Source organism: Pan paniscus, chromosome 1, assembly GCF_029289425.2.
Source record: "Pan paniscus chromosome 1, NHGRI_mPanPan1-v2.0_pri, whole genome shotgun sequence".
Taxonomy (NCBI): Eukaryota; Metazoa; Chordata; class Mammalia; order Primates; family Hominidae; genus Pan; species Pan paniscus.
Genome location: NC_073249.2, coordinates 93,458,491 through 93,483,332, shown reverse-complemented (window position 1 = coordinate 93,483,332; position 24,842 = coordinate 93,458,491). Strand labels below are relative to the sequence as shown.

At 52.0% G+C, this 24,842-nt stretch overlaps 1 protein-coding gene across 5 annotated transcripts; it reads left to right on the top strand.

Annotated features, from left to right (window-relative positions):
• Positions 1 to 560: 560 nt before the first annotated feature.
• RHBG (Rh family B glycoprotein) lies at positions 561 to 23,907 on the top strand. 5 transcript variants are annotated; one of them, XM_055113116.1, is made up of 12 exons: positions 4,498 to 4,542; positions 5,790 to 5,907; positions 6,295 to 6,357; positions 15,349 to 15,535; positions 16,031 to 16,181; positions 16,293 to 16,440; positions 19,382 to 19,548; positions 19,841 to 19,978; positions 20,103 to 20,236; positions 20,783 to 20,904; positions 22,568 to 22,641; positions 22,818 to 23,420. In XM_055113116.1, exons 3-12 carry the CDS (start codon positions 6,327 to 6,329, stop codon positions 22,884 to 22,886), a joined length of 1,221 nt encoding a protein of 406 aa, XP_054969091.1. In that variant the 5' UTR covers positions 4,498 to 4,542; positions 5,790 to 5,907; positions 6,295 to 6,326; the 3' UTR covers positions 22,887 to 23,420. The 5 variants fall into 5 exon arrangements, with proteins under 5 accessions (XP_054969090.1, XP_003821108.2, XP_054969091.1 ...); XM_055113115.1 differs by lacking the exons at positions 4,498 to 4,542; positions 6,295 to 6,357 and adding an exon at positions 561 to 696 and having other exon boundaries at positions 22,818 to 23,907; XM_003821060.4 differs by lacking the exon at positions 6,295 to 6,357 and having other exon boundaries at positions 4,494 to 4,542.
• The last annotated feature ends 935 nt before the right edge of the window (positions 23,908 to 24,842 follow it).

Genomic DNA, 24,842 nt, shown 5'->3' with positions numbered 1-24,842 from the left:
CCCGCCACCATGCCTGGCTAATTTTTTGTATTTTTTAGTAGAGACAGGGTTTCACCGTGTTAGCCAGGATGGTCTCGATCTCCTGACCTCATGATCTGCCTGCCTCAGCCTCCCAAAGTGCTGGGATTACAGGTGTGAGCCACTGCGCCTGGCCAAATTTTTGTATTTTTAGTAGAGATGAGGTTTCCCCATGTTGGCCAGGCTGCCCCCTCCACATCTTGTCACACTGGAAGGTCTCCAGGGACAGTAACAAACATGGAGCTCTCATCTCCTATGATAACAATGCCTCCTTCTGGATACCTCCTGAAGGACCTGTCTGAGCCTATTTTACAGTTAACCTTTTTTTTTTAAATAAGTAGAAGAAACATACTCTAAGAGAATGATAAGAAGTATAGTAGGGTAAATGCCAGGTGTAGAAATTTTTCAGTTTCATTACAATCTTATGGGACCACTGTTGTATATAATAGTTTCTTGTTGGACAGAATATCATTATGCAGTGCATGACTGTACCATAGGCTGGGGGGCTTAAACAACATAAATTTATTTTCTCACAGTTCTGGAGGCTGGAAGTCCAAGATCGGAGTGCCTGCATGGTCAGCCAGGATGGTTCTGCTGAGGGCCCTCTTCCTAGCTTGTACACAGCCACCTTCTTGCTGTGTCCTCACGTGGCAGAGAGAGACAGAGATAGAGAATGAGGTGGAGTGGAGAGGGAGGGAGGGAGAGCGAGTGTGCACAAGCTCTCTGGTGTCTCTTCTTATAAGGGCACTAATCCCATCACGAGAGCCACCCTTGGGACCTCATCTAAACCTAATCACCTCCCAAAGGCCCCATCTCCAATTACCATCATATTGGGGTTAGAGCTTCAACATGAACTTTGGAGAGACACAGTCTGGTCCACAGCACTCCTTTCTCTCTCACCCTCATACCTAAACCTTCAGTAAATCCAACAGGATGTACCATCTACCTTCCAAATACATCCGGAACCTGACTACTTCTCCTCTTCGCCACTGTTACCATGACCATCTGCTCTTGCCTGGGTTATTGCAGTGACCTCTTGACTGGTCACCTGCTTCCACTGGCTCCTACAGCCCATGATCCCCAGGCAGCCAGGACTTTAACATAACAAATCGGATCATATGACTTCTCTGCTGTTGACCCCTTAGTTGCTCCCCATAGTCCTCACTGTGAAGTCCCTGCTCCTCACTGCGCCCTGGGTGCACTGGCCCAACTGCCCCTTCTCCCGGCATGCCCCTCTCATGGCTTGTATTCCAGCCACAAGCTGCTCAGAGCCAACAGCTCTTGCCAGACCTTGAGGACTCATCATCTCCATCCTGTCTCTTCCTACCCTGTGTGTGCTGTCTGGCACACAGTAGGTGCTCACCCAACACATGTTTGTTAAATGAAGGAAGGCTTTGTCTTCCTCCAAATCTCCTCTGTTCAAGAGTTGTTATGGACTGGACACATAATTGCAGCACTTGGGGAGGCTAAAATAGGAGGATCATTTGAGCTCATGAGTTCGAGTCCAGCCTGGGCAACATGGAAAAACCCCATCTCTACAAAAAAATACAAAAATTAGCCCAGCAGGTGGCTTGCGCCTGTAGTCCCAGCTACTCGCTTGGGAGGCTGAAAGTGAGAGGATCACTTGAGCCCAGGACATTGAGGCCGCAGTAAGCCAAGCTGTGATCGCACCACTGCACTTCAGCCTGGGTGACAGAGTGACACCGTCTCAAAAAAAAAAAAAGGTATTATGTCACTGGGGCTGCTGGTCTGATGGTCCTTCCTGAATGTGCCTATCCTAGGCCCCCCGCCCCTGCTGCCACCTCCCTCCAGTCAATGACAGGAGAATGCATCAAGACTCTGCCTGCCCCCTCCATCTGTTCCTATCCTCAGAGACACTATCACCCCGTAGTGTATTGGAGCCAGCCACCCATTTGCCCTTCCTGCTCAGCCAATCAGAACAAGAATAATCAGCACATCTGCTGAATGTTTACAAAAATGCCAGTGATCTACCTCAATTATTTGGAATCCTTATACTTCCACAAAAGAACTATGTTATTACTCCTACAGATAAGAAAAATGAGACTCAAAGAGGGCTCAATTACTTGCCCAAGGTCATACAGTAAAGATGTTGGATGGATGGGTGGATGGATGAATGAGTGAATGGATGGATGAACAAGAGCCTTATTGACTCTGGTGCTTTGCTGTTTTTCTCTCTTTCCAACATAAACACTGGGGGTGGCTCCATGGAACTAAAGGAGCCAAGTGGCTTTGGGGATTCCTGAGCCAAGAGAGCAGGAGGTTGGGAGGAGTTGACCCTGGTAGAAATCAGCTCTGAGCAGCCCCAAGTTACTCAGTAACCTCAAATACTTGGTCCCCAGGGACAAACTGGCCAATCTTGGCCAGGGCAGGCAGCAGACACTGGTTCCCCCTTGGCCACCCTTCTGTTGCTCAGCTGGTCACAGCTGGAATCTGGAGATGGAAGGTCAAAGATGGGACAGACCTCAGGCCAGGCAGAATGAGAGCTGATGGTGGGGTCAGGGGCTTCTCAGAGGAGGCCTGGAGTGGAAGGAGGAGTGAGAGATGAAGCCCTCACCATTCCTTCAGAGCTACCAGGGCCAGAGGAGGCAGGGGAAGGACCAAGGGCCTTGACATCACTTCACAATCCAAAAGGAAACCATGGACTAAGCCTCTCCATAGTGTTTGGTAGGTGGTGGTCCAGGGGGTCTTCTAAGATCCTCTCAGGTGGCAGCCTGGCAGGGGAGTCCTCAGACAGGTGGGAGCCAGGGAGGGGACCCTCAGAAGGGGAGGGCTGTCTGGGTCTTGCTCTCTGCTGGACCAGGGCTGATACCAGCTCAGCTGGTGCTCACTGGCTGTTGAAATATCAAGATTATCCCATTCAAGTTGGCAAGTAGCTGTTGCCCAAAGGTCTCTAAGTTTACCCTCCAGAGACTGGCCCAGCTCTCCTGGGCCAGGGGGATTCCTTTAGATCTCCCCATAATCCAGCAACGAAGAGGTTAACACTTGCTAGGCAGGGGGCCCTAGGACCGAGCCCTGTTTTATAACTTGACTAGAACCTGTGGTTGTAGCCCCAGACCTGGCCCAGGGTTGGTGCTAAATGAGTATTTGTTGAGTGAATGAATGAGCAACAGAGGAGAGAGAATCAGAGACCCAGAGGAATTAAAAGAGACTAAGGGCCACAACAGGTGACAAAGAGATAGAGGAGGCTGGAATCAGGGAGGCAGTTCCCAGAAGATGCTGGGAAGGCCCAGCCTACTCCTCCTTGTTTTCCCTGGTTTGCAGCTTTTGAAGGCTCTTCCCATCCCAGGGCCTGTCCAGTCCCTGATTGGACAGCCCTGAGCAACCCCCCACTCCCAAACAGGACTTAGGCAGTGTCTTGGGGCAGAAGGCTGGGCCAGGGTGGAGCCTCCAGATGCTGAATCATTATACAAAGGATTCTGACCTGATATACCTCTTGCCCCAGGAAGGGCTAGAAAGCAAGCTTCCTGCTGAGCAAGTAGGGACAGAGAGTCTCTCTGGGACAGAGGCCACTGAGGGCCAGAAAGCCCGCCTGGCCAGCCGGGCGCAGTGCTACCAGAGTCTGCCACCCAGAGTCGGACCCCAGGCTGGCACCTGAGTTAGGGAAACTGGATACCTAGAATCCAACTGTCCTCCAGAGCCCACTGTGTGTCAGAGGCTGGAGCCCCTGAGGGGAGGTAGAAGTGAGCTGGGGAAGGGGCAGCAGGAAAGAAAAGGAAGAGGTTAGGGGCTCTACTCTTGACCCCATCCCTGCCCATTCCTGAGAAGCAGCCCTACCCTGCATCTGTTCTGGGGGGAGGCTGTCCCCTGGGGACCTAGGCCATACTCATGGGAGTGGCAGCTTTTCCTTTGGACTGGGGTTTGGGACACCATTACAGACACTCACGGGTTCCTTCCACACTATGACTCCCTCAGACAGGTGGGCCTGGGATGGGCTGCCGCTGCAGCGTAGACAGAGAGCCTCCCCTCCCACCAGCCCCATGGAATACTTGCCTTCACCCTGTGGAGGTGTCAGGTGTCAGAACCAATAGTGCCAGGGTTCCACACCTATTTAGAACCCTTCAGTGGCCCAGAACCCACTGAGTAGAGGCCCTGTGCCTTAGCAGGGCCTTCAGGGCCTTCCCAGCACCACCCCCAGCCTCCCCCAACCTGAGTTCCTGAACACACGGGATGCTTACACTGCCAGGCTCGGTCTATGTTGGTCCCACTTCTTATAATGTCTCCTCTTCCTTCTTCACTTGTCCAATTCATAGATTGTCCTTCCAGATCACCTTCATACATTCATTACCTTCTCAGGAAGCAATTCTCCATCTCAGTCCCCACCCTTACCCCTATCCCTGGGGCCTCTGCGGCCCCTCCTCCTGGACCCCTGCAGTCTCTGTTCTTCTCTGGGTTGGTCGCTTATCCCACTGGTAATCAAATTTCCTCCTAAGTGTCTGTCTCCACACCAGACAGTGGTTCCTGGAGGAAGGGGATATCTGGTTCATCTCCAAAGCCTGCCTCACAGTAAGTGTTCAATAAATGTCTGTCTCCTCCATGTCTGTCTACCGGGCCCCCAGTGGATGCCAATCTTGCTTGGGTAATGAGGAACTCTGGACTTGGAATTGAGAAGCCCTCCTTGCATTCAGCCTCCCTCCGCTCCAGCTGCAGAGGCAGCCCAGGCTCTCTCACATCCACAGTGGGCACGCAGGGAACCTGGGTGTCAGTGTGGCCCCTGCCCAGCCTGCTTCCCTGTGGTGTGGTACAGATTGGGGGTAGGAAGGGGGAGAGTCCCTTACCTTACACCGCTTGGAGCGGTGTAAGGGACTCCACTGCAGAGGCCCAGACGCCCCAGCCTGGTTAATCATCAGTGCCTGGAGAGCACTATTTATCTCTGTTTTCCATCTCTGCTTTTTCAGTAGGGAAAAAGATTAAGTAACCCCTAACTCTCTCTTGTGTTAACCCTAGAGGGGCCAGACCAGAGTTTTGTTTGTTTGTTTGTTTGTTTTCTGACAGAGTCTTGCTCTGTTGCCCACTCTGGAGCGCAGTGGCACGATCTTGCTCACTGCAACCTCTGCCTTCTGGATTCAAGCGATCCTCCTGCCTCAGCCTCCCGAGTAGCTGGGACTACAGGTGTACCACCACCACGCCCAGCTAATTTTTTTTTCTTGTATTTTTAGTAGAGACAGGGTTTCACTATGTTGGCCTGGCTGGTCTGGAATTCCTGACCTCAAGTGATCCACCCACCCCGGCCTCCTAAAGTGCTGGGATTACACGCGTGAGCCACCATACCCAGCCCAGACCGGGGTCTTTAAGGGCCACTTATTCTTTGGGAGACACTCTAAAGTAACATCATGTATGAGGGTGCGGGTTCTCCCACCCCCAGGTCCCACAGCTGTGCCTTATCAGGGTAGAACACATGGCGCCTTTCCAGGGTCGCGTCCAAGGACCTGGCACCGTAACAGTGCCAGGGTCAGCGCCAGGACTGTGCGACTCCCTTCCCCAAGTCTTGGCCCTACCTTGGGCCGAGGGTCCAGGACCCCCCGACGCCCCGCTCCTGGTCCCCGGGGCCCTGGGCCTGCGGCAGGTGAGGGCGGGGCCTCCGTGAGCAGGGCCTCTGTGGGCGGGGCTCCGTGAAACCTGCCCTACCGCCGGGGATTGTCTGCCAAAGCCTGCGAGCGCCAGCCGAGATCGCAGCCCAACCCATGGCCGGGTCTCCTAGCCGCGCCGCGGGCCGGCGACTGCAGCTTCCCCTGCTGTGCCTCTTCCTCCAGGGCGCCACTGCCGTCCTCTTTGCTGTCTTTGTCCGCTACAACCACAAAACCGACGCTGCCCTCTGGCACCGGAGCAACCACAGTAATGCGGACAATGAATTTTACTTTCGCTACCCAAGTGAGTGCGGGGTGAGGGCGCGCGGGAAGCAAAGACCCCAAGATTTGCAAAGACCCTCCGGTGTCTTGGGAGGGAGCATTTGGGTGCCCGCATTTAGCTGGGCAGCCATCTCGCTCTGAGGTGGAGGGGCTCTGGGTTTAAAATCTCACCCTTTCACTAGTGCCTGCTATGATCCAGGGTACCGTGCTGATACATATGCCTTATCTCACTTAGTCTATGAGTTAGACAAAGGTGGGGAAACTGAGGCTTGGTTAAGTGGCTGATTCAGGGTCACACAGTCACAAGTCAGGGAGTTGGGATTGGAAGCCAGATCTAGAGCCCCAGCTTTAACCATCCTCTTGTCCCACATCTCAGTTGGCCTAATTGGGCTTTGCTGGGCTGTTCCAGAGACTGCCTTTCCTAGGGGCTCCACCCTGAGCATGGGAAAGAGAATCCTGCTGGGCAGGGAAGGTAAGCGTGGGGTTGTGAACGGTCATAATGGCAGGTGTTAGGTATGAATCGCCCACACGTGTAGGCAGCCAAGACCAGTTGGGATCAGGCATTTCTTCCCCAGTCCCTCAAAGCTGGTCCTTTCAGAGACAAAGAGAAAATGAGGCAACTGGCCAGTCGTGGTGGCTCACACCTGTAATCCCAGCATTTTGGGAGGCCGAGGCAGGCGGTTCACCTGAGGTCAGGAGTTCAAGGCCAGCCTGGCCAACATGGTGAAACCCCATCTTTATTAAAAATACAAAAATTAGACCGGGCGCGGTGCCTTATGCCTGTAATCCCAGCACTTTGGGAGGCCAAGGTGGGTGGATCACGAGGTCAGGAGTTTGAGACCAGCCTAGCCAACATAGTGAAACTCCCGTCTCTACTAAAAATACAAAAAATTAGCTGGGTGTGGTGGTGGGCGTCTGTAGTCCCAGCTACTTGGGAGGCTGAGGCAGGAGAATCTCTTGAACCCAGGAGGCAGAGGTTGTAGTGAGTCAGGATCACGCCACTGCACTTCAGCATGGGTGACAGAGCGAGACTCCATCTCTAGAAAAAAAAAAAATTAGCCGAGCGTGGTGGCAGGCGCCTGTAATCGCTGCTACTTGGGAGGCTGAGGCAGGAGAATTGCTTGAACCCAGGAAGTGGAGGTTGCAGTGAGCCGAGATTGCACCACTGCACTCCAGACTGGGCAATGACAGAGTGAGACTCTGTCTCAAAAAAAAAAAAAAAAAAAGAAAGAAAGAAAATGAAGCACCGTCTACCTGCTAATCACAGAGCAGCAGCCCCCAGACTTGGCAGGAAGCATGGCAGCGTCATTAGTCCATTTCACAGAGGGAGAAGCTGAGTCTCAGAGGGGTTGTGAGTTGTTCACGATCACCCATCATGTGAGTGGCAGAGCTGGAACTAGAACTCAGGCATCCTAAGCTTTTTGCCCCACAAGTCACCTGCCTGCTGACAAGTTTCAATAAAGAGAGAGTTAACCTCCCACCCCCACCCTCGGCCCCATGGGAATAGAGCCTCACCTTCAAAGGTTGGGGACCCTGCCTTGCAATTCAGGCCCTAGGCAGCTGGGACCAAGAGCACCAGATCTCCCAGAATTTATCACAAGTGCTTGGGCAGGTCATCTCCAAGCCTCAGTTTTTCCCCATCTGAGCAAGGGGAAAAAGGATGCCTCAGTTTAAAGGAGATACATTCAAACAAGGCCTAGAGTGTGAGAGTCTCCTATTAAAAATTTCCAGCTCTCATTACCTTACTTTCTTTCTTTTTCTTTCTTTTTTTTTTTTTTAGACAGAGTCTCACTCTGTTGCCCAGGCTGCAGTGCAACGGTGCAATCTCGGCTCACTGCAACCTTCACCTCCCAGGTTCAAGCGATTCACCCCCCTCAGCCTCCTGAGAAGCTGGGATTACAGGCACCCACCAAAACACCTAGATAAGTTTTGTATTTTTAGTAGAGATGAGGTTTCGCCATGTTGGCCAGGCTGGTCTTGAATTCCTGACCTCAGGTGATCCACCCACCTCGGCCTCCCAATGTGCTGGGATTACAGGTGTGAGCCACTGCACCTGGCCCTATTACCCTACTTTCTGTATGCAGAGCTCATCAGCAGGCTATCCCCACCTCACCCTGTTCTAGACCCAACAAAATGAAGCTCAAAATGCTAAGGATATAGAGAGTGAGGTGGAAACTTGGACTTGGGTGTGAAGCATCAGAGCCCCCACCCACCCTAGGCAGAAGGGGCTACAGCTCCTCCCTCCCCATATTTCATCCACAGCCCTGGCTAGAAAAGAAGGATAGAGAGTTGGGAGGGAACAGTCCAGAGTCTGACAGAACTAAGCTGTTGCGTAAGGGTCTGACCTGGCTGCTTGCCATGAACCCCTGACTTGCTTCTCCTCGAAGGCTCCTTATTACAAAGCTTTCCCTGGAGTCCAGCCTCTTGCCCCTGTGCTGCAATGGTAGGCTCTCCTTCGACATACAGCATTTCATCCCTGAATTGCAATAAGAGAGATATAAAAGGTGGGATTCCTACTTCTTTTTCTGCCCTAGGTTTCCATTCCTGTGGACTTGGATACTGTTGTGGGGGAAGGTTGGGGAGGCGGGAGGTGCAAGGTCCCTAGAGCCTGGGGCTTTGATGAGCCGGGTCCTCACCTGTCCTTGTGCCCAAGGGAAGGGGTCAGGGCCAGAGGGAGGTGCAGCCACTGCCCTTTGATTCGGGAGATGAAAGGCAGTTGTGTGACTGTTGTTGAGCTCCAGGACTGGCCAATGCCAAGACATGGCTAGTCTGAGGGTCCGTCTGTTTTCTCTGCTGGAAAGACGCTGAGAGCCCATCTGGTTCACCCACTCAGATGCTGAGAGTGAGTCAGAGAGGTCATGTGACCTGGCCAAGTCACACAGCAAGTTACAGAAGGAGCCAGGCTAGAACCAGGTCTCTTGATTGCCCATCTGTGGCCTTCCCCCTACACTACAAGCCTCTTCTTCCAGAAAGCAAGTGATGGAAAAATAACAAAGAAGGGGAAAGAGCCAGGGCTAAAGGGCCACAGAAGCAAACATGAGAAAGGGTTCTGAAAAAATATGGACAGGTTCTTTTTTCATACATCTCATAGACCTTACTTGCAGAGAGAGGGATTTAGGATAGATGGAATCAGGATCTTCTTGGAAGAGGTGGGCGATGAAGGATGTGACCAGGACCACAGTGGCTTGTGATCTCTTCCAGGAGAGAGAATACAGCTCCACTGTCCCCTAGAGGCAGGCGGGATGGATGGTGGGGAAGTTGGGGGAGATGGCCCCCTCAACTCCCCCTGCTTCTTCTTGATTATCATATTTAATATCCATACTTTACAGATGAGAAAACAGGCTCAGAGGGTTGTCCAAGGTCATAAAATCAGAAGGAGGTGGGGAGACATGGAATTAACTGATTCATTGAAACAGGGTCTCACTCTGTCATCCAGGCTGGAGTGCAGTGGCATGATCACAGTTCATTGTAGCCTCCACATCCCAGGCTCAAGCAATTCTCCTGCCTCAGCCTCCCAAAGTGCTTGGATTACAGGCATGAGCCACCACACCCGGCCAGACTTAGAATTTAAATCGAGCTCTGCTAGATGCAAAAGCCCCAGCTTTAACAGCTGTCTTCTCCCATAATCTTGTCTGGTCCAGGAGTTATCTAGCTGGGTTGCAGAGGGGCAGCAAGGGAAGGAGGGAGAGTAACAGGTGGCTTTGGAGAGCTTTATCTTCTCTCCAATCAAAGGTGCTTGGGGCTGGGCACCGTGGTTCATGCTGTTATCCCAGCACTTTGGGAAGCTGAGGTGAGAGGACTGCTTGAAGCCAGGAGTTTGAGGCCAGCCTGGGCAACAAACAAAGTGAGACCTCGTCTCTATAAAAAATAAAAAAAAGTATGGTAATAAGCTCCTGTGGTCCTAGCTACTCTGGAGGCTGAGAAGGGAAGATTGCTTGAGCCCAGGAGGTTGAGGCTGCAGTGAGCTGTAATGGCACCACTGCACTCAAGCCTGGGCAACAGAGCAAGACTCTGTCTCAAAAAAATAAAAAAGTGTATGGATTTGGTGGGGGTGGGGTGGGGTGGGCATCAGACTCCGTCCCACCCGCACAGGCATCCTCTAAAGGGGATGTTGAGAGGTTGCCTTATTTCTTCCTCCACCTCCAGCTGGAACATCCCCTCACCTCTCAGAGCCCAAAAAGAATTTCTCATTGTGGAATGTTCCCAGAGAAGGAGATTTCTTGATGTTTAGACTCCAGTTGAAAGGCCAGAGCCTTGAGTTTTGATTCCAAACAAACCTGGGGTGGGAGATGTAAACATTTATACCACACAAGTTCTGGACTGGTTTTGGCATGTAATGGTCAGGAGCCCTTGGACCCAACACCCTTCCTTATCTTGCTGTCCTTGAGCACAAGAATAGACATGGATTCTCTTTACTGTTTGCACAAGGAGAAAAGCAGCCAGGCAGTGAGGCTAAAAGAACTTAGGGTGCAGGCTGAGTTTTAAGTGATGCCTCTCCCTTTCTGTTTTTTTCCCCCCATCATCTCAAATGTTTATCATTTATTTGTGTTGGGAACATTCAGTATCCTCCTCCTGTTTGAGATGATATAATATATTATTGTTAACTATAGTCACTCTACAGTGCTATAGGGTCCTCAACCCCTAGGCTGGTTAGGATGGGGGCCGCACAGCAGGAGGTGAGTGAATATTACTGCCTCAGCTCCACCTCCTGTTAGATTATGGCTGCATTAGACTCTTATAGGAGCGCGAACCCTATTGCGAACTGTGCATGTGAGGGATCTAGATTGTGCACTCCTTATGAGAATCTAATGCCTGATTATCTGAGATGGAACAGTATCAATCCAAAACCATCCCCCACCCCCCAACCATTTGTCCAGGAAACTGGTGCCTGGTGCCAAAAAGGTTGGGGATCGCTAGGTATAGATCACTAGAACTTATTCCTTCTATCTTAGATGTAATTAACTGTAATTTTGTATCCTATAACAATCTCTCCCTATTCCCCCTTCCCCCACTCTTCTGTCTTTATTATCCTTTGTTCTACTTTTTACTTCTAATGAGAGCAACTTTTTTTTAGCTTCCACATATGAGTGAGAACATGCGGTGTTTAACTTTCCATTCCTGGCTTATTTCACTTATAATGTCCTCCAGTTCCATCCATGTTGCCACGAATGACAGGATTCCATTTTTTTTTTTTTTTTTTGAGATGGAGTTTCGCTCTTGTTGCCCAGGCTGGAGTGCAATGGCACAATCTCGGCTCACCACAACCTCTGCCTCCTGGGTTCAAGCGATTCTCCTGCCTCAGTCTCCTGAGTAGCTGGGATTACAGGTACCTGCCACCACACCTGGCTTATTTTGTATTTTTAGTAGAGACAGGGTTTTTCCATGTTGGTCAGGCTGGTCTTGAACTCCCGACCTCAGGTGATCTGCCTGCCTCGGCCTCCCAAAGTGCTGGGATTACAGGCATGAGCCACTTCACCTGGCCAGAATTCCATTCTTTTTTTATGGCTGAATAGTATTCCACTGTGTATATATACCACATTTTCTTTATCCATTCATCTATTACTGTTTTAGGATCTGGGTGATTTGGGGAGTGGGTAGGTCTGGAGAAGCAGTGCAGAGTTGGGGACATTTAGTGTCCCAACCCTAGGGCTGGCAGCTGCAGACCTCTAATTTCTTTTTTTTTTTTGAGACAGAGTTTCGCTCTTGTTGCCCAGGCTGGAGTACAATGGCACTATCTTAGCTCACTGTAACCTCCACCTCCCGGGTCAAGCGATTCTACTGCCTCAGCCTTCCTAGTAGCTGGGGGATTACAGCTGTGCACCACCACACCTGGCTAATTTTTGTTTTTTTAGTAGAGACGGGGTTTCGCCATGTTGGCCAGGCTGGTCTTGAACTCTTGACCTCAGGTGATCCACCCACCCTGGCCTCCCAAAGTGCTGGGATTACAGGCGTGAGCCACTGCGCCCGGCCTCAGACCTCTAATTTCAGCACATATCCAGCCCTCTTCCAGGGCCTTGCTAACTCATTTCCTATCTGCCCATGCATATGGCACACACACACACACAAAAAGCATAAAAGCATGCTTCTGTCAAAGTTACTGATTGCATTCTAAAGTTCAGTAACTGAGCCAGGTGTGGTGGCTCATGCCTGCAATCCCAGCTACTCATGAGGCTGAGGTGAGATGATTGCTTGAGGCCAGGAGTTTGAGAGCAGCCTGGGCAGCAACATAGCAAGACTGACATCTCTACAAAAATAAATAAAATTCAATAATTATTTTCTGACTTGTCGGTGTGCCTCATCAGATTCCACAAAAAAAAGGGGAGCATAATTTTTGTTTTCTTTTTCTTTTTTTTTTTTTGACACGGAATCTCACTCTGTTGCCAGGCTGGAGTGCAATGGCGCTATCTCGGCTCACTGCAACCTCCACCTCCTGGGTTCAAGTGATTCTCCTGTCTCAGCCTCCCGACTAGCTGGGACTACAGGCACATGCCACCATGCCCAGCTAATTTTTGTATTTTTAGTAGAGATGGGGTTTCACCATGTTGGCCAGGATGGTCTCGATCTCTTGACCTTGTGATCTGCCCGCCTCGGCCTCCCAAAGTGCTGGGATTACAGGCATAAGCCACCATGCCCGGTCTGTTTCCTTTATGATCAATCTTTCTACAAGAGATTTGAAGTCATTTACAACCAAAACATGTGTATAAGAAAAGCAAAGGAGAGAAGCAGAACATAAATAATGAACCACATATAGGTCCTACAGTTGTCCAGTTGTGATTCCAGTGGAACACTGAGCTCCAGGCAGCCAAGGAAGCCTCACACTTGCAGTTCTTTGACTCTTCCATGCCTGTCTTCCTCGCTCTGTGAGAGCACGGACTGTGGCTGCCTTGATGACAGCTACATTCCCAGAGCCCAGTCCATGGTGCTCAGCACCTCAGCTGCCTGAAAGTGGGAAAGCAGACCGGTTCCTGGGGGAAGTGGCTGGGTGCTGTGGCTTATGTCTGTAATCTGAACACTTTGGGAGGCCGAGGCAGGTGGATCACTTGAGATTAGGAGTTTGAGACCAGCCTGGCCAACATGGTGAAGCCCCGCTTCTACTAAAAATACAAAAATTAGCCAAGTAGGGTGGTACGTGCCTGTAATCCCAGCTACCGGAGAGGCTGAGGCATGAGAATCACTTGAACCCAGGAGGCGGAAGTTGAAGTGAGCTGAGATCACGCCACTGCATTCCAGCCTGGGTGACAGAGCGAGACTGTCTTAAAAAAAAAGAAAGAAAATTTTCACATGAAGCTATAAAATTGGGGTTTAGGGTGATAATAGCCCATTTCTCAATAACATATTTACAACAAATGCAGTAACAGTGCTCATGACACATTTTCTCTGGTGTTTCTTGATTAAAGTAAAAAATATAGCATGGTATTACTACGTACATAGACCCAAGACAAAGAAAACAGGACCAGATCGTTGGGCTGAACATCAGACTAGGTTGATTCAAACCTTATTTACAAGTTTACAAATAGATGGGAGGGGGGCAGTTACAGAACAAGGTAATCACTAAAGCAAAGTATTTGCATTTACCTCTTTTTCATTCTTTTTTTTTTTCTGAGACGGAGTCTTGCTCTGTAGCCCAGGCTGGAGTGCAGTGACATGATCTCGGCTCACTGCAAGCTCCGCCTCCCGGGTTCACGCCATTCTCCTGCCTCAGCCTCCCAAGTAGCTGGGACTACAGGCGCCCACCACCACACCCGGTCTATTTTTTGTATTTTTAGTAGAGACGGGGTTTCACTGTGTTAGCTAGGATGGTCTCAATCTCCTGACCTTGTGATCTGCCCGCCTCGGCCTCCCAGAGTGCTGGGATTACAGGTGTGAGTCACCATGCCCAGCCGACCTCGTTTTCAATATTACTGTATGTTATTATTTTTTAGAGATGGGGTCTCACTCTGTCACCCAGGCTGGAGTGCAGTGATGTGATCATAACTCACTGTAGCCTCAAACTCCTGAGCCCAGGCGATCCTTCTTCTTCAGCCTCCTGAGTAGCTATAGGCACCTGCCACCATGCCAAGCTGATTATTATTATTGTTTTATATAAATGGAGGGGGGTCCACTATGTTACCCAGGCTAGTCTTAATCTACTGACCTCAAGCAGTCTTCCCTACTCAGCCTCCAAAGCACTGGGATTACAGGTGTGAGCCACTGTACCCAGCCTTATATATTATTTTTATCGGTTTAGCTTTTTATTCAGAGTGGTACAGAATAGGAACCAAACAGAAAAGGCCCCAAATCTTCCTGCCCATAAACCTCACTGACTCTTTAAAAATTTCAAGTAATTAATCTATAAAGTTAAAATATTCAAACTATAGAAAGAAACTAAAAAGTAAAATCATCCTTCCCAGAGTCACCATGTTGCACAACTCCAGGGGGCATCATTTGCATTGAAGTTGTGCAACACAGCAGCCTTGTCTCCTTCTTCCTTCAGTTCCTTTTCTCTGAGGTCATCTCTGTTAACAGTTTAAAGCTATTTCCTAAATTTTTTTTTTTTTTTTTTGAGACAGACTCTTGCTCTGTCACCCAGGCTGGAGTGCAGAGGTATGATCTTGGCTTACTGCAGCGTCTGCCTCCTGGGTTCAGGCAATTTTTGTCCCTCAACCTCCCAAGCAGCTGGCATTACAGGTGCGTGCCACCATGCCTAGCTAATTTTTGTATCTTTTGTAGAGACCGGGTTTCGCCATGTTGGCCAGGCTGGTCTTGAACTCCTGGCCTCAAGCAGTCCACCCGCCTTGGCCTCCCAAAGTGCTGGTATTACAGGTGTGAGTTACTGTGCCCAGCCTCCTTAAAATTTTTTAAAAAATAACCGGGCACAGTGGGCCTCACCTGTAGTCCCAGCAACTTAGGAGGCCAAAGTGGGAGGACTGGCTGAGTACAGGAGTTTGAGGCTGCAGTGAGCTATGATCATGCCACTGCACTCTTCCCTGGGTGACAGAGCGAGACATCTAGTAATAATAATAACTTAAAAATCCTCAAAAGGAAGAGGTATAGTCTCTGAAGTATGAGGGATGAAGGGTAGATGTCAAGAAGGACTTTCTAGCAGAGAGGAAATGTTGAAGTCTGCAGTGGGGAGAATTTTGAGCATGGAGAGAGTCAGCAGCAGAAAAGAGCACAGGTTGGACTTCCAGCCAGTCTGTTGTAAGAGACCTAGGGATGGGGCAAATGAATAGAGCAGAAGGCTTTACTCCCTTGCTCTGACACGAGGACAGCAGGGATGTTGGGGTCCCACTGCTCCAAGCTGGCCAGCTCTGCGCAGGTGGCTCAGGGCTGGGAGCCCCTGACATGCCTGGGGAGTTTTATAGGCTCGGCTCAAGGCAGCCCTTGCTGGTGAGAGCCAGGGGCACTGGCAGGGTAGCTGACTGGATTGTGGGCTATGGCTAGAGCAGCCCCCAAGTGCCCCGCCTGTCCCTGCCCGCTGCAGGCTTCCAGGACGTGCATGCCATGGTCTTCGTGGGCTTTGGCTTCCTCATGGTCTTCCTGCAGCGTTACGGCTTCAGCAGCGTGGGCTTCACCTTCCTCCTGGCCGCCTTTGCCCTGCAGTGGTCCACACTGGTCCAGGGCTTTCTCCACTCCTTCCACGGTGGCCACATCCATGTTGGCGTGGAGAGGTGGGCAGCCGCCACCCACCCAGCTCCCCAAGGTTCACTCGGGAGGCCCCTGCCCATGGGCCCCGGATCTAGCCCTGTCCTTCATTCCTGACTCACGATTCTGGGCGTCACTTGGTTTCTCTAGGTGTCCTGCCTGTCCTTATTGCCTGACTTCCTCTCCCATCCTTGACCCTCACACTCAGCTCCACCTCCTCATTCTTTAGGGCCCTTGTTCCCCAAGAGCTGTGGAAGGGTAGACAGCTCTGGTTCTTCCACCTATTGTGGGCTTTGTCAGATGAGTCACAGAACCTCCTTGAGACTTGATTTCCTCATCTACAAACAGGGCCAGGTGATCCCTTCCAACTCCAGGGAGGAGCTTGAGCTCCTTGTCTTCTCTCCAGAACTCCAACCCCACCCCACCCACCACATCATGCTGTCCTGGCTTCATGCCAGGCAGGAACCCAGAGGCCAGCCTCTCTGATCCCTCTTGTGCTCCCACTTCTGCCCCATCCCCAGCATGATCAATGCTGACTTTTGTGCGGGGGCCGTGCTCATCTCCTTTGGTGCCGTCCTGGGCAAGACCGGGCCTGCCCAGCTGCTGCTCATGGCCCTGCTGGAGGTGGTGCTGTTTGGCATCAATGAGTTTGTGCTCCTTCATCTCCTGGGGGTGAGAGTCTGGGGAGGGATGGAGTCGGGGTTGGGGGGTGGTCAAGGTCAGCCTCTGAGCCAGGAGCGTGGGGGCGGGGGCAGGGTGCTGCCTCTCACCCCACCTCCCCAGGTGAGAGATGCCGGAGGCTCCATGACTATCCACACCTTTGGTGCCTACTTCGGGCTCGTCCTTTCGCGGGTTCTGTACAGGCCCCAGCTGGAGAAGAGCAAGCACCGCCAGGGCTCCGTCTACCATTCAGACCTCTTCGCCATGATTGGTGAGGCCTTCGAGGTGCGGTAGCAGGGCAGGGGGCTGGTCTGGAGGCCTCATCTGGGCCAGAGGTGACTGTCTCTCGGGGTGCTGACTGCAGTCCTGGGGTTGTGGGCATTCACTTCCCATTTGGATTCTGCTGTGAGAGCTCTGGGACCTGCCTGCACTTATCATTCTCAACAGTTTTATGACAAGTTCAGCCTGGGGAATGCATATGCCCTGGGTCCTTTCTAAATCCACCTCCATCCTACTTAAAACCTTCCAGGGCTCCCACCAGCCACAGGTTAGAAAGTGGCCTCCTCAGCTGCCACGTCAGCCCCTCCTCCTCCCTCCTCGCTGGCTCAGGCTCCAGCCAGACTCAGCTTTTGCCTGCCCTCACCTCCAGGCCTTTGCCTGTCTGGTTCCCGGCAAACAGGCAATCTCTGCCAGCCCCTGGTGCTGCCTTCCGCCTCCTAAGGATATTTCCTCCCGGGAGATTCCTGATGCCTGGAAGCCCCTGCACTCTCAGGCAGGGATAAGGAGAGGAAGGGTCTTGGGTCATCCCAGGGACCCATAGGAGCTAGGAGCCCTGTCATCTGTCATCACCACCTGCTGCTGCTTCTTCTTTTTTTTTTTTTTTTTTTGAGATGGAGTCTTGCTCTGTTGCCCAGGTTGGAGTGCAGTGGTGCGATCTCAGGTCACCACAACCTCTGCCTCCTGGGTTCAAGCAATTCTCCTGCCTCATCCTCCCGAGTAGCTGGGATTACAGGCGCGTGCCACCACACCCGGCTAATTTTTTATATTTTTGGTAGAGACAGGGTTTCACCATGTTGGCCAGGCTGGTCTTGAACTCCTGACCTCAGGTGATCCACCCACCTCGGCCTCCCAAAGTGCTGGGATTACAGGCGTGAGCCACTACGCCCGGCCACCACCACCTGCTTCTAAGCATGTGCCTCCACCTCGGCTTCTGTTCCTCTATTTTCATAACTGCAGACAGAAGGCAAATCTGTATTTTTAATTTTTTTTTCATAGAAGGTATTGAATAGGGACTGAAGTACCTATTCCTATATGAAACAGAGAGGCTGGCTTAGGATTGCTCAGCACTGCTGGGTCGGAGTACAAAGAACCCCAGGCCAGCTGAGGCCTCCTTGCCCTTTGAGACCCAGATAAGTTTGCCTTGAATTCCAAAGGCTTCCCCAAGTTTTCCAGGCGTTCCCAGGAGACTTACATTCTCAGCTGGCTGCCTCCCAGCTCCTGGATTTTAGTGTCACCCAGACAGGAATGAGGCCCCTTCCTGGATTCTCCCACAAACGCTCCACCTACAGGATGCAAATGTGAGTGTGGGAGATTTTACTCCAGATTGCCGGGCCGCTGGGAGAAGCCACACCCAACAGACTACTCAGGACACGGTGGTCCCTAAGCCTCCCACCTTGCTGGCTTACACCACAGGGTCCCCAGCCTTCTCCTTCACCTTGTTGTTTGGGTCCTTCTCTCTCTCCCTCCAGGATGGACCTGGGAACCTCATGCAGGAAGGCAGGGTAAATGGGCTTCCAGTTCTTTCCCAAAATGCACAGGCCCAGCCCATTCAGTACTCAGCAAACAGAGGCCTCTCCCAAACACTGAAGGGTCCACCCTCTCTAGGAGAGATTGAGGTTATCATTGTTTTCCTGATATGTGTATCAAGTACCCAGCGTAGTCCCTGACATGCAGTGGCCTTTGCCTTTTTCCTTTCCTTTCTTTTTCTTTTTCTTTTTTTTTTTTGAGATGGAGTCTTGCTCTGTCTCCCAGGCTGGAGTGCAGTGGCATGATCTTGGCTTACTGCAACCTCCACCTCCCAGGTTCAAGCAATTCTCCTGCCTCAGCCTCCTGAGGAGCTGGGATTACAGGAGTGTGCCACCATGCCTGGCTAATTTTAGTACAGACAGGGTTTCACCATGTTGGTTAGGCTGGTCTCGAACCCCAAACCTTGTGATCCGCCTGCCTCGAGCCTCCCAAAGTGCTGGGATTATAGGCGTGACCCACTGTGCCTGGCCTTCTTTACCTTTTTTGATACTTAAAAAATGCCAATGTTCTGGCCGGTTGCAGTGGCTCACACCTGTAATCTCAGCACTTTGGGAGGCTGAGGTGGGCGGATCACCTAAGGTCAGGAGTTCGAGACCAAACTGGCCAACATGGTGAAACCCCTTCATCTCTACTAAAAATACAAAAATTACCTGGGTGTGGTCGTGGGCGCCTGAAGTCCCAGCTACTCAGGAGGCTGAGGCAGGAGAATCACTTGAACCTGGGAGGCAGAGATTGCAGTGAGCTGGGATCATGCCACTGCACTCCAGCCTGGGTGGTAGAGTGAGACCTTGTCTCAAAAAAAAAAAAAAATTCAACGTTACATGGTTTTCAACCAAGTAGTTTCTTTTTGTGCCAGTGCCCTTCAATAGCTGCCATTTGCTGGGCATTTTGTTCCTGCTAGGCCATGGGCTATGCATTTATGTGCATTGTCTCATTTAATTGCCACTTGATGAGGTGGTATTATTATTATTATTATTGAGATAGGGTCTGGCTCTGCAGCCCAGGCTGGAGTATAGTGGCACGATCTCAGCTCACTGCAACCTCTGCCTCCCAGTCTCAAGCGATCCTCCTTCCTCAGCCCCCCAAGTAGCTGGAACTACAGGCATGTGCTACCATGCCCAGCTAATTCCTTTGTATTTTTGGTAGAGATGGGATTTCACTATGTTGTCCAGGCTGGTCTCAAACTCCTGAGCTCAAGTGATCTGCCTGCCTCGGCCTCCCAAAGTGCTGGGATTACAGGCGTGAGCCACCGTGCCCAGCCCAAGGTGGTATTATTATCAATCCCACTGAACATATGAGGAAACTGAGGCTGCTGAGGGTAGGTGATTTGCCTGCAGTTATACAACTTGTACCTTGCGTGGGAGTCACTTCCTTCTTCTCACTCTGCCTGTCTGTCCACCATCTAGGGACCATCTTCCTGTGGATCTTCTGGCCTAGCTTCAATGCTGCACTCACAGCGCTGGGGGCTGGGCAGCATCGGACGGCCCTCAACACATACTACTCCCTGGCTGCCAGCACCCTTGGCACCTTTGCCTTGTCAGCCCTTGTAGGGGAAGATGGGAGGCTTGACATGGTATGGGGAAGAGGACTTCAGAGAGGCAGAGGGGGTGGCCTGGGCAGGGGAGGAGAGGTCTGAGACCCTCAAGAAAGATTCTCCCGGGGAACAGATAAGGTCACAGGCATAGGGGCTCCATCTGTGCTGGTGGCTATGGGGTCAGAATGGGAGGCGATATGGTAGCAGGACAATGAGAGGTTAGATGGCAGAGGGACTTCCAGAAGCAGTAGGTGTCACTGTGGTGTGTAGGGTTGGGTTGCTGTGGGTGTGACAATCTGAAAGGGCCTCCAACACCTTGCTCTTCCCTTAGGTCCACATCCAAAATGCAGCGCTGGCCGGAGGGGTTGTGGTGGGGACCTCAAGTGAAATGATGCTGACACCCTTTGGGGCTCTGACAGCTGGCTTCTTGGCTGGGACTGTCTCCACGCTGGGGTACAAGTTCTTCACGGTATAGATGCCTCTTGGGGCCTGGGCAGAACATGGAGTCTTTGGTACCTTTCCTCCCGCCTCTCCAACAGGATGAGGTGGTGGGGAGTGGGCACAGGAGACTCATGATCTGTCTTGCCCTCCAGCCCATCCTTGAATCAAAATTCAAAGTCCAAGACACATGTGGAGTCCACAACCTCCATGGGATGCCGGGGGTCCTGGGGGCCCTCCTGGGGGTCCTTGTGGCTGGACTTGCCACCCATGAAGCTTACGGAGATGGGTGAGTTTCCTCCCAACCCGCACTGCAGTCGTCATCCATCTGGAATGACCTCTGTCATTCTCTTTCACTGTGTGTGACCAAGAAAAAAGAATGAATTCATTCATTCATCCATATTCTGGGAGCAAAGGAAATTGGAGTTAACAAAACCAACCCAGAAACTGCCCTCCTGGTCCTCTATCAAGTGCAGCAGAAGGTCATGGAACAAATGACTTCAAGAGTGTTACTTGTTACTGAAGGGTCAGTAAGAGATAATGACCTTTAGGATCTATTTTTGCACATCAAGTGTGGGCAAAAGCAACCCGCAAATGGAGTCTTAAAAGGTGCCTAGGTGTCTGCTGGCCTACAAGGGTGGGAAGGTGTTCCAGGCTGTGGGCCTGGCTTGAGCAGCGGCCTGGAGGTGAGACTCAGCCTGGCATGCACCCTCGAGACCCTCTTGGCCACTTCCTGTTCCCCAGTGTGAGTTCCAGTGCCATGAGCAGCCCTGGCCCTGGGCTGCATCTCTCTCTCTCCCTACCCCTGCCTTTCCTCCATCTGGTCTCCCTGCAGCCTGGAGAGTGTGTTTCCACTCATAGCCGAGGGCCAGCGCAGTGCCACGTCACAGGCCATGCACCAGCTCTTCGGGCTGTTTGTCACACTGATGTTTGCCTCTGTGGGCGGGGGCCTTGGAGGTGAGTAACCTTGGATTTTCTAGAGGAAGGGGCATGGGATCCTATAAGCCTGACATGAATTCATTCACTCATAGATATTTATGGAGCATCTACTTTGTGCCATAAAGTAGGGATTGGGTTGTGGGTTAAGGGGTAACCAACCTCCTGCAGGCACAGAGGTGCATGCAGGTGCTTGCTCCTTTCTGGTGCCGAGGGCAGCTGGGGAGTCCGCGAGGGGTGAGCGAGGCCCTCTCTTACGGGTCTATGCTTGCCTGTGCTGCTCCCTCTGCCCACTAGAGGGAAGCCCAACCTCAGGCTGAGGCCTAGAAGAGGACGGCTGCGCCATGTGGGGCAGGGACAAGGAGGGGAGGAGATGGCCTGCCACCTCCAGACCCCAGTGCGAAAACCTTCCACAGAGGCACACTGTCCATGGCCCTGGGTCAGGCAGTCGCTCTTCATGTTTGGCTTTAGTCTTTTTGGCCTTCAAAATAAAACCTGATTCAGCATCCCCTCTGTCTCCCGGGTTCAAGCCATTCTCCTGCCTCAGCCTCCGAGTAGCTGGGACTACAGGTGCCTGCCACCATACCTGGCTAATTTTTGTATTTTTAGTAGAGACGGGGTTTTGCCATGTTGGCCAGGCTGGTCTCAGACTCCTGACCTTAGGTGATCTGCCTGCCTCGGCCTCCCAAAGTGCTGGGATTACAGGCGTGAGCCACCGTGCCTGGCCTAGAATCTACACTCTTTTAAAAAGAGATTCCCAGGTGATTTGATTGCATGTTAACGTCTGCAAAGCACTAGGTTAGATGTGAATACAGGCGCCCGCCACCATGCTGGGCTTATTATTATTATTTTGTATTTTTAGTAGAGATGGGGATTCACTGTGTTAGCCAGGATGGTCTCGATCTCCTGACCTCGTGATCCGCCCGCCTTGGCCTCCCAAAGTGCTGGGATTACAGGCGTGAGCCACTGCGCCCGGCCTATTTTTTTTTTTTTTTTTTTTTTTTTTGAGACGGAGTTTCGCTCTTGTAGCCCAGGCTGGAGTGCAATGGCATGATCTCAGCTCACTTCAACCTCCACCTCCCGGGTTCAAGCGATTCTCCTGCCTCAGCCTCCCAAGTGTCTGGGATTACAGGCGCCCCCCCCACCACACCCGGCTAATTTTTGTATTTTTAGTAGAGATGGGGTTTCACCATGTTGGCCAGGCTGGTCTTGAACTCCTGACCTTAAGTGACCCATCTGCCTCAGCCTCCCAAAGTGCTGGGATTATAGGCGTGAGCCACTGCGCCCGGCCACAATAAGCATTTCCTGTGCCCCTCCTGTGTGGGAGGCCATAGAAAGCTCAGTAGCTGTGGTTCATGATGGAATCAGGAACTGGTCTATTACCAACTGCACACACTTGAGCAAATTACTTAACTTCTCTGAGTCTTGTTTCTCTGTTTGTAATACAGGAATAATATTGGCCTTGCAGGGTTGTTGTGATTACTCAGGAAAGCAAGACTAGTCAAGCACTTTGCACAGGGCCTGGCACATAGTAGATGCTCAACAAATACCGCTGTGTTTTGCCTGCACAGGCATCATATTGGTCTTATGCCTCCTAGACCCCTGTGCCCTGTGGCACTGGGTGGCACCCTCCTCCATGGTGGGGGGCAGAGAAGCCTCACAGATCCTCCCCTACCACCACCAGGGCTCCTGCTGAAGCTACCCTTTCTGGACTCCCCCCCAGACTCCCAGTGCTACGAGGACCAAGTTCACTGGCAGGTGAGACATTGCTGGGCTCTCACACCCTCTGAGTCTCCCTTCCCTGCCTCGCCTCCTGTGGCCCAAGTTGCCTTCTTCCTTCCTTGCTGCTCCTTCTCCTCTGGGGTACACCCCTGAACTGTGGCTTCCAGGCTCCTGGAGCTACCCTTTCACCTCTACCCACTCCTGCCTTCCAGGTGCCTGGCGAGCATGAGGATAAAGCCCAGAGACCTCTGAGGGTGGAGGAGGCAGACACTCAGGCCTAACCTACTGCCAACCCCTGAGAGGACACGCTCCTTTTCGAAGATGCTGACTGGCTGCTACTAGGAAGTTCTTTTTGAGCTCCCATTCCTCCAGCTGCAAGAAGGGAGCCATGAGCCAGAAGGAGGCCCCTTTCCACAGGCAGTGTCTCCACAGGGAGAGGGGCAGCAGGAGGCTGGGAAATGGTGGGGAGTGGGGCCGTAACTGGGTACAATAGGGGGAACCTCACCAGATGCCCGACCCGACTGCCCTACCAGCCTGCACATGGGTAGAAGAGGCCAAATTGAGGCACCCAAGTGATCCACTGGCCCCACGTCACACAGTTACAGTGAAGCCCAAGCCAGGCCTGGTTGAGGGTGATAAACGCCACTGTCTCTAAGGGTTCTGACTGTTTGTCTTTGTGCCCTGAGAACATAAGAAGTTTCTCTTACCTTCTAACTCACAATGGTAGAACCTCCTGGAGAGGCAGGAAAGGGGTTTAGTGCTGACAAATTCCTGATTCCTGATCTGTAGAAGTCCCTCTGGAGTGCCATGTCCTGCCAGTGCCCCGCCTAGGCTTGCCTGTCTCCAGGCACAGGGAGTTCATTCTCTCCCAGAAAACAGGATTTTTTGTTACAGGATATCTTGGGCTGCCGGAGAGAGTTCTTCCCATTCCAGAACTGCTGCTACTCTGACCTTCAACTTGGGCAGCCTCTGAGCAGAGAAGGAAGAGGGTGCCTACAGGGCCCAAGGGAGACAAGCTGTTTGCCACCAACCCTAATAAGCTAGCAGCAGCCTGCACCTAGTTGCCACTTATGTCCCTGTCCTGAGACTGAGGAGGGGGGAATAGCAAGGGCATCATTGTGTGGATTAGGCCTGTGGCAGAGAAGGTTGAAGACCACCCCCCGCCGCGACCCCCACCCAAGGGCCTCTGTTGTCCTGAAGTCATTTGACCACCAGAGGGCGCACCAAACCCAGAAGAGGAAGATGCCGCTTTTATGCCCTTCCTTGGTCCTCTATGAAGAATGAAGCTCCTTCCTGCAGCCTAACCCCCTTCCTGTCTGCGTCAGCTCTGGTCCTCATGCATTCATGCCACAAGCCTTTTTTGAGCTCCTATCCACCACTACATGTCAGACAGATGCCAGGGGTTTCAGATCTCTCATCCAGCAGAAATCCATCCCTCCAAGTAGACTGGAGCCCCCTTTCCAACACTGAAGGACTGGGACCCCCTCCGCCTTCTCCTGCCCTTCCCCTAGGCTTCTGACTACAGCTATCTCTCCCCTAAAACCAAGACCAATCAGACTTAGGAACCCAAGGAGGAAGTGGAAAGATTCCTGGGACCTAGCCCTGGAATGAGGACAAAAGGTGACCCCATCAGGCTCCATGCTCACCGTAGCTGGAGGGACTGACCTGGGCTGGTTGGAGAGGCCAAGCACTGAGGTGAGGAGAAGGAGGTTGAGGGACAAGGCTTCCGTGGAGCCATCCCAGCTCATGTGGCCCAGTCTCTTCAGTTCCCCTCCTTCCTCCACAGCCCCCCATGCCCATTGTTGGCTGTGGTAGGTGTATTGGGAGGAGACCCTTGAGTGGAGGCAGAAGGATGACTGCTGGGATCACACAAAGGTTCCTGATCACTGTCAGCCCTTGCTAAGAGGAAGGGAGGAAGTTTGGGAGAGCTGAGGCCCCACCCCCCATTCTACCTACGGGGCCTCAGTTCCCAGCTCTGTTCTGCATGGGCCCAGATACAGCCAGCTGGCCTGTTCTCCCCGAGTCCTCAGAGATCTGAAAGAAGACTTTCAGGAAAGGGGGATTCAAGGATAGGTTGAGACCTCTCCCTGCCCCAGCCCATTCTGGGTGAGGAAAGCTACAAATCTTCATTTATTCATGGCATTAGCTGGATGAGGTGGCTCACACCTGTAATTCCAGCACTTTGGGAGGCTGAGGCAGGAGGATTGCTTGAGCCCAGGAGTTTGAGACCATCGTGG